This window comes from Canis lupus, chromosome 5, assembly GCF_011100685.1.
Source record: "Canis lupus familiaris isolate Mischka breed German Shepherd chromosome 5, alternate assembly UU_Cfam_GSD_1.0, whole genome shotgun sequence".
NCBI classification, from domain to species: domain Eukaryota; kingdom Metazoa; phylum Chordata; class Mammalia; order Carnivora; family Canidae; genus Canis; species Canis lupus.
The window spans coordinates 53,106,398-53,121,147 of record NC_049226.1 but is presented as its reverse complement, the minus strand read 5'-3'; the positions used below and the strand labels follow the sequence as shown (position 1 = coordinate 53,121,147).

Genomic DNA, 14,750 nt, shown 5'->3' with positions numbered 1-14,750 from the left:
CAGGTGAGGTCTCAGGACAGAGCAAAGTGGACACTGACAACAGAAAATTCTAGGAATCCTGGCCAGTGGAGCTGAAGTCAGTGTGAAAGGAAAACAAGAATTCCCAAAGTTATAGTACATGCCAGAGGCAATGTATAAACTGACTTAGAAGAATTGTCCTCCGCATGTTTTTCCAGGAATGCATCTGTAGAATGAAAGCTTTCCAATCATTTGGGAAAATATGTGCTTGTGATATTGGAGTAATGTTTCTGTGGGCAGAAGGGGTAACACAAGTGTATCAGTCATGCTAGGAAGTCTCCCTTTCTGGTCATGCACCCTCTGATCTGAAATCAGCTCTCATATGATCTAGATTTGGCACTGTTAAGATTATGTTCCAGTGACCACAACATGGCTCATTTATTCAGTCTTCATATAGATCTGATTCATTCATTATTTTGAATCTAGATAAAAATGCTGAAGAAAACAGAAAATAGCCTAAGCCTTGAAAATGCTGCCACCAAGACCAGTCTATTAGCTCATTTGCCCTCCTTTGAGGAAAGCCCTGCCAGCTTTCATTCAGGGACTACTGGTTTTTATTTTCCATATAATTCTAAGAAACTGGTGGCAGCTGGGGTAGAATGATAAGTCAGATGGACCTCTACTATATTATTTACAGGTTTAACCTCCCTGAGCCTCCAGTTCTCACCTGTAAAATGGAAGCAGTGATACTAGATCACTGGGGAACACTGAGGATTAAGTGCTTCCACTTTTGTACAAGTGATGCTCTTCCATGTGAAAGACTCCCCGCTAGACACAAAGATGTTGACAAAGAGATAATAACTGTCGGAGAACAGACAGCAGTGACTACAAACAGACTTGTGGGGCCTTGGTGGAAAAACAACTAGCTCCTAACACCTAACAAAGGGCTAAGAGCATCACATAAAGAAGAGCATGAACTGTACCCACTCAGTCTGTTATGTTCCAGAGGATTCCATGTCATCAAGACAGGGTAAGACCCAGACAAGAATACTGAGATGAATGCAATAGACATCTGAAAATTAAGATTTAAAAGTTAAAAATATGGGGTTCCTGGGTGGCACAGTCAGCTAAGTGTCTGACTCTTGGATTCAGCTCAAGTTGTGATCTCAGGGTCCTGGGATTGAGTGCTGTGTTTGGGTTCTGCACTCAGCAGGGAGTCTGCTTAAGACTCTCTCTCTCTCTAATAAATAAATCTTAGAAAAAAAGTTAAAAATACTTTCATGCTTTTTTTTCTCTTGAATCGGATAAACTCTAGTTATTTACAGAGTTCACTTGTGCAGAAAGGTTTATTATTTGGAGATGTTGCCAGATAATTGAACCATTTTAATGGAATGTTTCTACTCTCATTAATAAGAATAATCATTTATAGCTTTCAAGCTAGAAAGTGTATACAGAAATGAATGGGCGTTTCCAATAGGGGTAAGAAAACAAGCAGGAAGATGAAAGATCTTGATTAAGTGAACCTCGGGAGAGAAGACTAACCTTAATTGACCCATTACAACATGAGGTAAGCACCTACTGTGTGCCAGGTGCTGTACTAGGAGCTTACCTACTTTGAGTTCTCTCAGCAATTCAGTGAAACAGGTGTAAACTCCCTTATTTATTGAGCATCTACTACAGCAGATGTGGTAACCACAGGGCATATACTTCCTGCCCTTGTGAAGAATACACCATTCTACAGAAGACACAACTGGAGCTCAGAGAGGTAAAATGTTGGAAGAGATGCGGGCATTTACTGTCAAACTGTCTACCTGAATTTACCTTACTCTCGTTCCCACAATGACCTCAGAAGTGGGCAACTTCTATTATCTCTATTTTACAGGTGAAGAAATGGAGGTTCAAGATCACACAGGCAGGAGCTGGGATTGAGGCCAGCAGGGACTCTGTTTGGGCCCTAATCAAGTTGCTCCAAAGTGGCACCTAGCACTGTGCCCACCAGGAGCCAGAAAATGTGCCTTCAGAGGGCTGGCCATTCTTATGAAAGCGCAGAATATACAAATTTGGCTTGTGTCACAGCACTCCTGTCTCTGAAGGGACCGTTATTAAAGGCTAGTTGATGCTGGCCGCCATAGATAAGGGGCCGGGAATGGATTAGGACCAGCTTCTCCCTCCCCCCACACCACCTCTTCTATCTCTGTTATTACAGGCTACAGAGTCTTAGCAGCTGGAGTCTTGGAAAAGCCTCAGGAATAGGGGGTGAGGGGTTGGGGAGGATAGGAACCAAAAACAAAGAAAGACCTTTCTCTTTGCTCGTAAAAGAAACTACAGTCAATTCTGTATACCTGCTGTAGTTATAAAGTTGGTAAAAAGAGGAAACAGTACCTTTTGAGGTTCTTCAATTTCAACTTCATAAGTTGCTAAAATAAATATGAAAAAGAATCATATCAAAGACAGTTTATTCACCCGTTTCTTACAGCACCCAGGATTCAAGCAATTATGAAGGGCTGCATAATTCAGTTTTCTCAACCTTCAGAGCATGGATCTATGTGAGGCTTTGTGTGTGTGGTTTGGGGGAATTCTCGGGTCACTGATCCTGGCTTTCATCTCTCTGGGGGTTTCCAGGATGGAATGTATGGTCAGTGAAAACACGTGACATAATCTGTTTCCTGTCTCGGTAAATAGATGGATACTCCATGCTTAAGAGACGGCATTGAAACTCAGTGGTTGCAATCCTAAGTGGAACTTGGAAGAAAAGGGAAGGGAAAAAAATTCCCCCTCCAAAAAGAGCCTAGATCCCACTTCCACAAAATGAACTCCATTTTAGGCTTGTAAGTGTTTTTCTCCGTGACTGTTTTTTTCCCCCTAGTACAGCTTGAAAAGAGGAGACTGGCCACCCACAAAGGTTTGAATTCCTTTTGATTTTTTTTCTGATAGTTCTGTGGATTTTATTGAATGAGATGATGCCAACCTTAATTATTAACAAACACAAGAAGTAGCAAGAATGTGAGTTCAGAGCTCAGTCCTACCACTTCCTACCTGTGGGATTACAGACAAATTACTTCATTTTCTTGAGACTTGATTTGCTCATTTGAGAAATGCAGTCAATTAGTACCTGCTTTACACAGTTAACAGGGAGATTAAAGGAGATGATGTAAGAAATGGGACATATCTAGCAGAGCACCAGATGTTGTATAGAAAGTGATTTTTTTTTAAAATAAAATTGCTTATTTGATTTTTCTTTGCTGAAATGTCATCTAGGGGCATGTGGGTGGCTCAGCGGTTGAGCGCCTGCCTTAGACTCAGGGCATGATCCCGGGGTCCTGGTTTGAGTCCCACATGGGGCTCCTGCAGGGAGCCAGCTTCTCCTGCCTATCTCTCTCTCTCTCTCTCTCTCTCATGAATAAAGTCTTTTTTAAAAAAAGAAATGTCATCTATAAAAGTTTTCCCCTACTATTAATGAATATGTGTGCACAATAAGTAGGACTCCCCCTGTTTTTCTTCTCTTTCTTGCTGCTATGGTTCTGAAGCTTCAGTTCAGAAAAGTGACCAAAAAACAGGTTGCATTTCTTAAAAAATGGACTCTATGCCCAGTGTGGAGCCCAATGTGGAGACCCTGATTGAGACCTGAATCGAGATCAAGACCTGAGCTGAGATCAAGAGTTGGATGCTTAACAGGTGCCCCTTGTTTTGCATTTTGAAGCCATTATCGTTCTACACAGAAAATCCATTGATAAAATAAATGAAATTCTAGTTTTCTTTAGGGACTGTCTGCACATGATTGACACAAACACATAAAATTCTCTGTGAATGATTAATGCTATGTACTTCAACTTGAGTTATTGTACACTTTTATTTTTACTGATTTTTTAATCAAAATGTATTATTTTGCTATTGCTTGTATTAAGAGCTTTGTTTAGTTATTAACACGTAATAAATATTTGCTTATGATGCAGTTTGCTCCATCTCTATTCCAAATATGAATTTCTTTTCCAATTTTAAAAATGATAATTTCCCTCTCCCAATTTAGCATTCTTTGGTTTTCAAAGAATTAATAAATCATGATCTTCTTGCTTCTCATTGCTACCTGGGGACAGAGGTGATATGATTTTGTCTTAGAAATGGAGAAACTAAGTCTCAGAGGAACCTTACTTGCCAAGGCTAGTACGCAAAAATACACACTGAAAAATGCATTCGTAATTTGAGTATGCATTTTTTTAAACAAAGTAGAGGTTCTTCTAAGATAAGTTTTGCCATCACAACCTGCTCCCAAGGAAGGAATATAAAGGACAAAGGATTGTACCTCAGGGGCTCAGGAAGGGAAAAGGAGTCATAAGAGGAGGATGCAACCCACAGCACTGGGACCCATTCTCTCCCCTGAAGAGCTTTATTCTAGCTGGGGAAAAAGGGACACACATCACAAGATGGTCCTCAGCACCCTCCAACTGCTAGCACCGTAACATGACTGCAGCTTGCAGGCCTTTGGCTTTTTCTCCGTGTACTAACTCCCCGCATGACCTTGGAAAACCAAGGGGTGAGAAGACTATTACTAAAAATATAAAAACAGTAATAAAAAGCAGATAACATTTTTTTATACTTACAGATAGCAGGCACTATGCTGTGTTTAAATGTATGATTTCACTTAGTTCATACAATGATCAATACCGACACCCCATTTCACTGATGAGGAACAGATGCCCAAAGAGTGAAGTAACTTGCCCAAGGTCACTCTATTAGCAAATGGTTTTCAAACTTCCTTCCAGCCACAGAATCATTCGTTTAAATGGAATATTGCTCATGAGCATACGTAGAACTTCTCTGGTTGATGTTATCCTCAAGAGTCTCCAGTACCTCTCAGAACAGTCCTAGGGCCTATGAAGCACAGTTTGAATGGCTGGTCTAGATTACCTCTGAGAACAATTCTGCAGAGCTTCTAGAATAGCGTAAATCCTGCTTATCCACATTCTGGATAAAAGGGCAAAGCCTCAGAAAGGCACCAGTGCTGAGCTGTGCACCCCCAAGGAGATGGTCTTTGTTTTCCTGACATTGTTCGAAGGACAAAGTCATGCAATGGTGACAGTAAAAGCTAACAGCATCATCCTTCCCTTTCTTTTCCTCCCTCCCTCTTCCCATTTCCTCCAGAAAGTTATAATTTAGATTCCTCGCCCTTGGTGGGCAGAGAATGAAAGAAATATCCATTTGAATTAATCTTTGTAGAATATGTGAGACTTACATTGATATTTATTTTATTTTTACCTGTGGCTATTCAATTGCTCCAACACCATGAAAGGCTATCTTTCCCATTAAATTCCATTTTACAATTTTGTAAAAAAAAAAAAAAAAAAAAAAAAATCAGTTGGATGCATTTGTGTAGGAGTCAGCTCTGGGTTCTTAATTCTGTTCCATCATGCTGTGTGTCCTTCCCCATCAATGCCACACAGTTTTGATTACTAGAGCTGTAATTCTTGAAATTAGGTAGTCTGCTACCTCTTACTTTTTCAAAGTTGTTTTTTTATTTTAGCTATTCTAGTTCCTTTGCTGTTCTATATACATTTTAGAATAATCTTGTCAATATTTACAAAAGACCTGGCTGGGATTTTTTATAGGAATTACAGTAAACCTGTCTATCAACCTGGGGTGAATATTTTTTCTACATAGAGTTTTCCAATCCATAAACATGGCATATCTCTCACATTTATTTATGTAGGTTTTCTTTGAATTATTCCATCAGCAATTTGTAGTTTCCAAAATTTAAGTCTTGTAATGTTTTGTTAGATTCAAACCTAACTATTTCTCTTTCTTTAGCTATTTTGAATATTATACTATTTTCCAATTTTAGGGGATGCCTGGGTGGCTCAGCAGTTGAGCGTCTGCCTTCAGTCCAGGGCATGATGCTGGAGACCTGGGATTGAGTCCCATGTCGGGCTCCCCGCATGGAGCCTGCTTCTCCCTCTGCCTGTGTCTCTGCCTCTCTCTCTGTTTCTCTCATGAATAAATAAAATCTTTAAAAAAAGATTGAACACATTTCCCAATTTTAGTGTGTTCATTGCTAGTCCATAGAAATAGGGCTTCATGTTTATCTTGTATTCTGTGACCTTGCTGAACTCATTTATTAAGAACTAAGAACTTTAAGAGGAACTCTAAGAACTTTTTCTGTTTTTGGTAAATTCCCTGGGATTTTCTACCTAGGCAATCCTGTCATCTGAAAATAAGGACAGTTTAATTCTTGATTTGAATATCTTTTATTTCCTTTTCTTGACCTATTACACTGACTAGAACTTGCAGCACTATGTTGAATAGGAGTGGTAAGAGTGGACATCCTTGCCTTGTTCCCAACCTCTGGGGGAAAGTATTTAAGGTTTCTCCATTAAGTATCATGTTAGCTATAGGCCTTTTTTTTTTTTTTTTAATGCTCTTTTTTTCAAGTTGAAGAAAGTACCCTCTATTCCTATTTTTCTGAGGTTTTTTAAAAATCATAAATAGTAATTGAATTTGTCAAATGCTTTTTCTGCATAGATTGATAGGATTGTGATTTTTCTTGTTTAGGCTGTCAATAAGAACTTTATTGATTGATTTTGATTGATTTTTGAATATTGAACTAGCTTTGCATCCCTGAAATGAACAGCATTTGGTCATGGCATAATTCTATTTTATATCTTGCTAAATTCTATTTGCTAATATTTTGCTAAGGATTCTTATGACTATACTTATGAAGGATGTTAATCTGCAACATTCTTCTTGTGCAGTGCTTCTGTCTGGGTTTGGTATGAGGGCAGTACCAGTTTCTCAAAATGAATCAGTAAGTGTTTCCTCCTTTTCCATTTTTCTTGGAAAGATTGAGTAGAATTGGTGTTAATTCATTTTTAAACACTTAGTAGAATTCTCCAGTGGACCAGCCCTAGACTTTGAGATGATCTTTTTGCAAGTTTTATGTTTTATTAATTAATTAATTTTTATATTTTAATTCCAGTATAGTTAACATACAGTGTTCTAGCTTTTTTGGTAGTTTCAAAATTATGGCTTCAATGTTCATAAAAGTTACAGGGCTATTCAAGTGATTAATATTGAGTGGTTTGAGCTTTTTGAGGAATGTTGCATCTTTAAGTTGTCAAATTTAGATATGTAGAATTGTTCATAATATCCTCTTATGGTCCTTTTGATGTTTGTAGAGTTTGTAATGATATCTTTGTTTCATTCATGATACTGTTCATTTGTGTCTTCTTTCTGTTTCTTTGTTAGTCTTGCTAGAGGTTTGTCGATTTTATTGATCTTTTCAAAGAACAAGCTTTTGCTTTCATTGATTTTTCTCTACTGTTTTTCTGTCTTCAATTTCATTTATTTCTGTTCTTAATCTTTATTCTTTCCGTCCTTCCACTTACTTTAGATTTATTTTCTCTTCTTTTTCTATGTTCTTGAGGTAGGATCCTACACTTAAGGATTTTCTTCTTTTTTAATGTAAGCATTTAGTGATATTAATTTCTCTTCTGCATTCCTTAGACTGTGTCCTGCAGATTTTGACATATTTTCATTTTCATTCATTCAATATATATTTTTATTTTCCTTTAGAAATGTGTGGCTTTGTTTCTAAGTGTTAGGAGAGCTTTCTGTTATCTTGTAGTTACTGATTTCCAGTTTGATTACATTGTGGTCAGAAAATACATCATGATTTCAGTTTTTTTCAAAATGTGTTGTTTTATAGCCCAGAATATGGTCTACCTTGGTATATGTTTATGGGTGCTTGAAAAGTATATGTATTCTGCTTCTGTTGCATGTTCTATAGATGTCAATTAGATCCTGTTGCTTGATGGTGTTGCTGAATTCTTCTGTATTCTTGCTGATTTTCTGAGTAGGTGTTCTGTCAATGTGCAGAGAGGGGTGTTAAAGTTTCAAACTATGAGGCCATTTGTCTATTTCTTATTTCAGTTTGTGTGTCACATATATTACAGCTCTGGAGCCTGGTGCACACACATTTAGGATTGTTTTGTCTTCTTGATGGATTGACCCTATTATCATTACATAATGTCTTTGCATCTCTTGTAATTTTCTTTGCTCTGAGGTTTACTTTAGCAGTTATTAATAGCCACACTTACATTTTTAGATTAAATTTACATCTGCTAATCCATCTTTTTTAATTGGCATATTTAGGCAATTTATATTTAATGTAATTAACGCAATTATTGATATATTATGACTTAAGTCTGCCCTTTATTTTTTATTTACTGTTTATTCCATGTTCTCCTTCTTTGTTTGATATTTCTTGCTTTCTTGTGAGTTACCTGAACATTTTTGAATTATTTTTTATTTATCTATAGTAGTTTAAAAAAATTATTAATCTCACTGTATAGTTGTTTTAGTGGTTGCTCTAGGGATGACATTATATATACACATAAAATCACAGTTCTACTGGATATGGACATTTTACCAGTTTACATGGAGTATAGAAACCTTATTTCCTTCTATGTCCCTTAACTGTTTCCTTATAATGGTTTTCTGTATTTATTTTGTATACATTTAGAACTAAACCAGGTAGTGTTAAGAGTTTTTGCTTCAATCATCAAACTTAATTTTAAAAACTCAAAAGAAGGGAAATATGTCACATTTACTCACATTTGTATTCTTTCCATTATTCTTTCTCCTGAACTGATGCTTCAAATTTCTTCCTTTTATCATTTCTTTTCTGCCTAGAAAGCTTCCTTTAGCCATTCTTTTAAGATAGGTCTGCTGGAACAAATTTTCTTAGTTTTCCTTCATCTGAGAATGTCTTGATTTCCCCTTCAATCTTGAAAGATATTTTCACTGGTAATAGGATTCTGGATTGATAGTTCTTTTCTTCTTGTATTTGAAAAATGTGCCACTTTCTTCTGGCCTTCATGGTTTCTGATGAGAAATTCAGTCATTCAAATTGTTTTTCACCTATAGGTAATGTATCATTTCTTTTGCTGCTTTCAAGTTTTTTACTTTTTATTTTTAGAAGTCTGATTATGTTTTTGTGTGGATTGGGTTTGTCCTGTTTGGGATTTTCTTGGCTTCTTCAATCTTTTGTTTAATGTCTTTCACCAAATTGGGGGAAGTTTTCAATTTCTTCAAGTACTTTTTTAGTAGCATCTTTCCCCTTTATTTCCAGTACTACAATTTAAGGCTTTCATAATAGTTCTACAGGTCCTTGAAGCTCCATTCATTATTTTTCCCCCAGTCTGTTTTCTCCTTGTTGTTCAGATTAGGTAATTTCAATCATTTCCCTCAAGTTTATGGATGCTTCTACTCTCCCCATTCTGCTATTGAGCCCATCCAGTAAGCTTTTAATTTTTCTTATTGTATTCTTCACTTCTAAGCTTCTATTTCTTTTTCTTCACATCTTCCATTTCTTTGCAGAGATATTCTGTTTCTTCTAAAAATAGAGTAAAACTCTGTTTTTTAATATTTCAATCATGTTCATAATTGTTCACTGAAGTATTAACAGCTACTTAAAGTCTGTCAGAATATGCTAATACTTCAGTTGTCTCAATGTTGGCATCTAATGATCATCTCATCTCATTCAAGTTTAGACTTTCTTGGTTCTTGGTATAATGAGTAATTTTCTATTGAAACCCGGACATTTTAAGTATTTTGTATGATACTGTGGGTATTATTTAAAGCTTCTGTTTTAGTTGGCTTTTCCTGGTGATAGAAATGGGATGACATTTTTTCCTGTCAGAGGGTACACATCTAGCTTCTCTACTTCTTGGACTCCTGATACCCAAGTGAGGACAGGGATCCTCACTACTCCTGGTTAGGAGTGGGCACTCCAGTTCCCCACTCAGTTTCTCTGAAAACACCCTGGTTAAGAGTGGTAGGAGTGCTTGTTATTGTTCCCCATTTGGCCTCCTTACTGCTGGATAGTTGTGAAAGTCCCGATCCTTCGCTAGGTCCTCTCTAACACCAGCCCAATAGGAAGCAGAAGGGGCATCTTGTTACTGCTGGGTGGTATAATGGAATAAAAGCTTCCCATGAGATCTTCACTGGAGGTGGAATTTTGTTACTCCTGGAGGGGATGAAAGTCCTAGCTTCTGACTTGGCTTTCTCTGCACCATCTCAGGGGAGGGGTTGGGGGTACATAATGGCAGCCTAATGAGGGTAAGTGTCTAGGCTCCCCATTCAGCATTGGCTGGTATGGTGGAGCCAGGTTTTTTTTTTTTTTTTCTGTGATGTTTGGCTGGAGTATAACAGTTATTGTCTAGAGGCTTTCTGGTTTTTTTAGGCTGCCCCTTTTCTGGTCCTTTAGCTAGAGAGAACGGGCTTTTGCTGAAGATGTTTCTGTTTGTACCCACTGGTGTTTCTGGATTGCCAGCTTCTTTATCTCCAAGTCTGGAACATATGAGCCAAGAAGAAAACCCAAGGAACTCATCACCTATTCTTCCTTGGGTTCCTAGGTCTCTAGCTGGTCTACCTTCTTATTTCCATCTTTTCAGAGTCTTCTAGTTTTCATATGTTTGTTTCACATATAATATCCAACAGTTTTAGTTGGACTTATCAGGGGGAATAGGGAAAAGTATATATACTCCATCTTTCCAGAAATAGAATGTAACTTGACTTTAAATGTATTATTTTACCAAACTCTCAGAACACCACCACAAAGGAAGTATTATAACCACTTTATAGATGAAGACACTGAGGTTAAGACGTCATTCATCCAGTAAGTGGTACAAAGATAATGGAAGGTAAATGGGGAAATAGTCAAATGAATAAGTACAAGTGGGGGTAAAATAGCTCGCTCCCTTTTTCTTCTTCTTTTTTTCCTTTAGGGTAACTGCATCCTGGCCCTTTAAAGAGGAACAAGGAAAGGGGTGGGGATAAGTAACAGGATCCTTTTGATCCCAGGCTGTAGTTCTTCAGTTTCTTCAGCCCTGGCAGGCTATATTCCTATTTCCCACCAGGATGTTCTCTCTAGCCAGAAAGACACCATTGCCACCATCACTAGTCTCCCACTTGCCTCCCTTTCTGCTACCCTATGCTCTGTTACTCTCAATTGCATCAGTGGCTTATTTTCTGAGCCCTTTATCCTTCAGCATAAACACTTGCTTCTTTATGTAGTACATGAGGAATCCCTCAGTGAAAGGCTGAAGGGAGGCTTGAGTTAGTGGCTCCTTCTTTGGTTACTTCAGGTGATGTCCACTGGCAGGCCCACCTTGAACATTTGTGGCCTGGGTAGAACAAATGCAGGTCTCTGGTCTAGCTTCCCATTTTCAATCCTCAGCTTTACCCTACATGACAAGGGGCCTTGCATATGTCCAAATCCCACCCACACCACCCCCCATGAACTGTTCTCCCTGCAGCCCAGTCTGTCTTGTCCCAGTCTTTCTCTGTAGCCCAGTCTGTCCTGGGACTTAGAGAAGAGACTCAAGCAGGAACTCAGACAGCCACTTGAGAGGGGGCATTCTGAGGGTCTCATGTATCCAGAAAGAGAAGCTATAGGCTCTGACTAGAGCATCTAAATAGCCCTATAAGCCCTTTGTAGAAAGGCATGCAGTTGGAATTTAGTCCAAATGGGGCCCACAGCCTTTCTATTCAAAGCATGGTTTGTAAACCAGCAGTGTCAGCACCACCAGGGAACTTGTTAGAAGTTCTAACCTCACAGCTACTGAACCAGAATATGTTAACCGAGATTCCCTGGTGATTCATATTTCAAGTGTTAGAATCTGAGAAGCCGTATTCTGATGCAAGTGTCCAGACACCTCAAGAATGGAACAATATTTCCATATGGGGATGAGAGGGGACAGCAGTTGCTTGTCTTATGACTAGTATTTTATAAACCATATGGAAAATCTAGACTTTGCCCAATCTAAGAGAAAGAGAGAGTGAGCTTTTCTGGTAGTTCTTCAATGCTTTATTTCTTGGGGGGAGGGGAGGGAAGGGAAATTTCAATAGATTCTAACTCATTACCTTACAAACCTCTTATGTATATATTCCCAGGCAAATGACTTTTCCCAGACTCTTGGGCTTTTTCTTCATGCAATAAAGAAGTAAAATCAGATGATCTGTCTCTAACGCTCCTTCCAGGAAAGCAAAACATACTTGAACGGGAAGCAGCATAAGACTGTGAAAAGAGCATGCATCTTGGAGGCAGTCTGAGCCTATTTCACATTATAGCTCTACCATATACTCCTCATGTGACCCTGCACAACTCAACCTCTTTTTTCCTCAGTTTCCTGTCTCAAAAAGTGGGCTAATAAAACTGCTGTATCAGCAGGGATTCACAGAGAGAACCTACTACAGAACCATGGCTCACAGTATAGGTTCAGAAAATACCGTTTATTTCAGCACAAATATTTATGCTTTTTGTAGAGAATCGGCTTATTCTACAGAGAGAACAAAGACACAGAAACTTGTAGAAATGTTATGAGTCCCTGCTTCTTCATTTTCTTACCTGACAGGGTCTCTTTCTTCATAGAAAGGTCTGAGCTTTGTTGGCAATACCAGAGGCAGGAAGACTTAGCTCTGAACCAGTGGTCAGATCCATTAAATGAATTCTCTGCTCCTATTCAGACTAAACACAGGGACCTAATTCTCATAGTCTGTTATCTCTCTCTCCACACACGGAGTTACCAGGGGAATTCAAGAAAGACACCACAGGAAGAGAGATGAAGTTTCTATGGGAGAAGGAAGAAAAATGAATCGCCATATCTTGATTTTCCCTCCTACATATCTACAGAAGTCAAGGCATCTAAGTAGATTGGTGAAGGAGAGAATAGAAGAGGTAGAGAGAAGGCAGCACTAGGAGTTGTGAGATAGCATTGATGCCCAACTGGATTTATTTATATTTTTAAGAGACCAGGCAAGGAAAAAAAAATAGAAATGAGATGGTAGGGCAGCATGGCTGTGAATTTTTAAACTTATTGTTAGCTGGAGGGAAAATACCATTTTTGCCACATTTTCATTCCACACAGGGTTACAATATTAATTGGCTTAGCAGACTTACAATCAGCAATTTCTTTTGCAGTGCACAGGTTAATGGAGTTGCCAGAGTGTTTCAGATATGAAATTGTTGCCTCATAATTATGTGGTTCTTCAAATTCAGCACTGAGAAACATGGAAAAAAAGGTTACTTAAAATAAAACATTGCTTTCCACATATTTTAAAACTTTTTGTATTTTTTCATTAAAGAATATGTCTGACAAATATGGTGATTTAAACCTATATGAAAGGCATACAACCCCTACTCTAAAAATACAGAAATTCTGAAAAATATAGCAATGTAAAAAATTATATGAAGAATATATAATTCATCTAGAAATCAATAAAATCTCCAGGTGCCAGATATAGAGAGGAAAGCACAACTAAAGAGGAAGGTGAGAATTACATGCAAAGAGAAACTGAGACAGATTCCTAATGACGGGGTGGCTGAGGATATACTTCCTGAGTCAGTAGTTAAGTCTGAGCCACAGGCCTCATGTGAATGTGAAGCTAGAATCAAGCTATCATCATAAAGTTCAGAGTCACAAAATGCCATTTCATCTGTTAAAAAAACTATAAAACATATGTGTGTACTTCTCTGCTATCCAGCTATGATTGCTGGAGCTAAAAGAATCTCCCATGAGAAATCAGAAACTTGAAAACCCAGCACCAAATACAGGTGGGGTTCTAAATGTATACTGTATCTCAGAGACACAGAGACAAAATGGTGCTTGCAATCTAACTGTCTTTTGTAAGGCAAATCTGAAATCACTCTGTAAAGATGCTTCTATAATCCAAGGCAACTATGGTTGCCAAAGGAAACAATTCCCACTTAAAACAAGCTTGTAGTAAAAAAAAAAAAAAAAATACCCAAGAAACCCACAAGCCACACAAAGAGATGAGCTACCACAGATAGAAGATATAACAGAATGACAGACTTAAATAACAGAATGAGATGAAAGTGACTTTAAAATAAGCATTTTAAAAAATGTTCAAAGAAATAAAGTAAGGGATAAAAGCCATTAGGTAAAAAACAAAACAAAAAAAACTCCAAGGGTGTGAAAAAAGAACATAGATTTAGGGACAGGAGAAAGGGCTTATAGAAATCATTAATTCTTGTAATAAAAATTTAGTGTAGAGGATGAAAAGTAGACTAGACACAGCAGAAGAGAGAATTGGGGAATAAGTTAGATCTAAGGAAGTCACTCAGAATGTAGCATGGAGAGATGAAGAGATGCAAAATATTAAAAGAGAAGTTAACAGTGGGGAAGGTAGAATGAAAAGGTTCAACATATATAGACTAGGGATTCTAAAAGGGAAAAAGAAAAAAGATGAAAAGGAGTCAGTATTCACATGATAATAACTAAGGCTTTTAACATTGAAAAGGAACATAAATTCTTCTATTGAATCAGCTTCAACAATAAAAAATAATGGTAAATCCACGCTCATACACTTTGTAATAAGTTAGCATAAGTCAAAGGAAAAAAGAAAAATGTAAAATCTCTGTGAGAGAAAAGATAGATTACTGAGGAATAGCAGACTGTCAAGGGACTTCTCATTAGCAGCAATTGGTGGTTGAGATTGTGGATAATATCTTATGGGCTAAGGAGAGAGGAGATATCAGTATCAAATTATCTTCTAGCTAAATTGTCATTAAAAGTGAGGGAGAAACAAAGATTTTTTCAGCATACCAGTACACATATTTACTGCTCACAGATCCTTGCTGAAATGCATCAAATCTTTCAAAGAAGTTAAAGTCCCCTCCTTCCCAAGGCAGAAATCATTGCCTTGTTTCTGCTGGGCCACACACAGGGTATGGCTAGGCAGGAGCTGCTTTGAAGGGACATGCTGAGGTAGGTGGGTTG

The 14,750-nt window shown here is 37.9% G+C and overlaps 1 protein-coding gene across 2 annotated transcripts in view; it reads right to left on the bottom strand.

Annotated features, from left to right (window-relative positions):
- FYB2 (FYN binding protein 2) overlaps positions 1-14,750 on the bottom strand; it is a 123,774-nt gene that overhangs the window by 45,583 nt on the left and 63,441 nt on the right. For both annotated transcript variants that reach the window (XM_038537418.1, XM_038537417.1), the window contains exons 5-6: positions 12,911-13,011; positions 2,341-2,375 (exon numbers count right to left, since the gene is read on the bottom strand). In XM_038537418.1, coding sequence (XP_038393346.1) covers positions 2,341-2,375; positions 12,911-13,011 — 136 coding nt within the window. The remainder of the gene's footprint in view (positions 1-2,340; positions 2,376-12,910; positions 13,012-14,750) is intronic.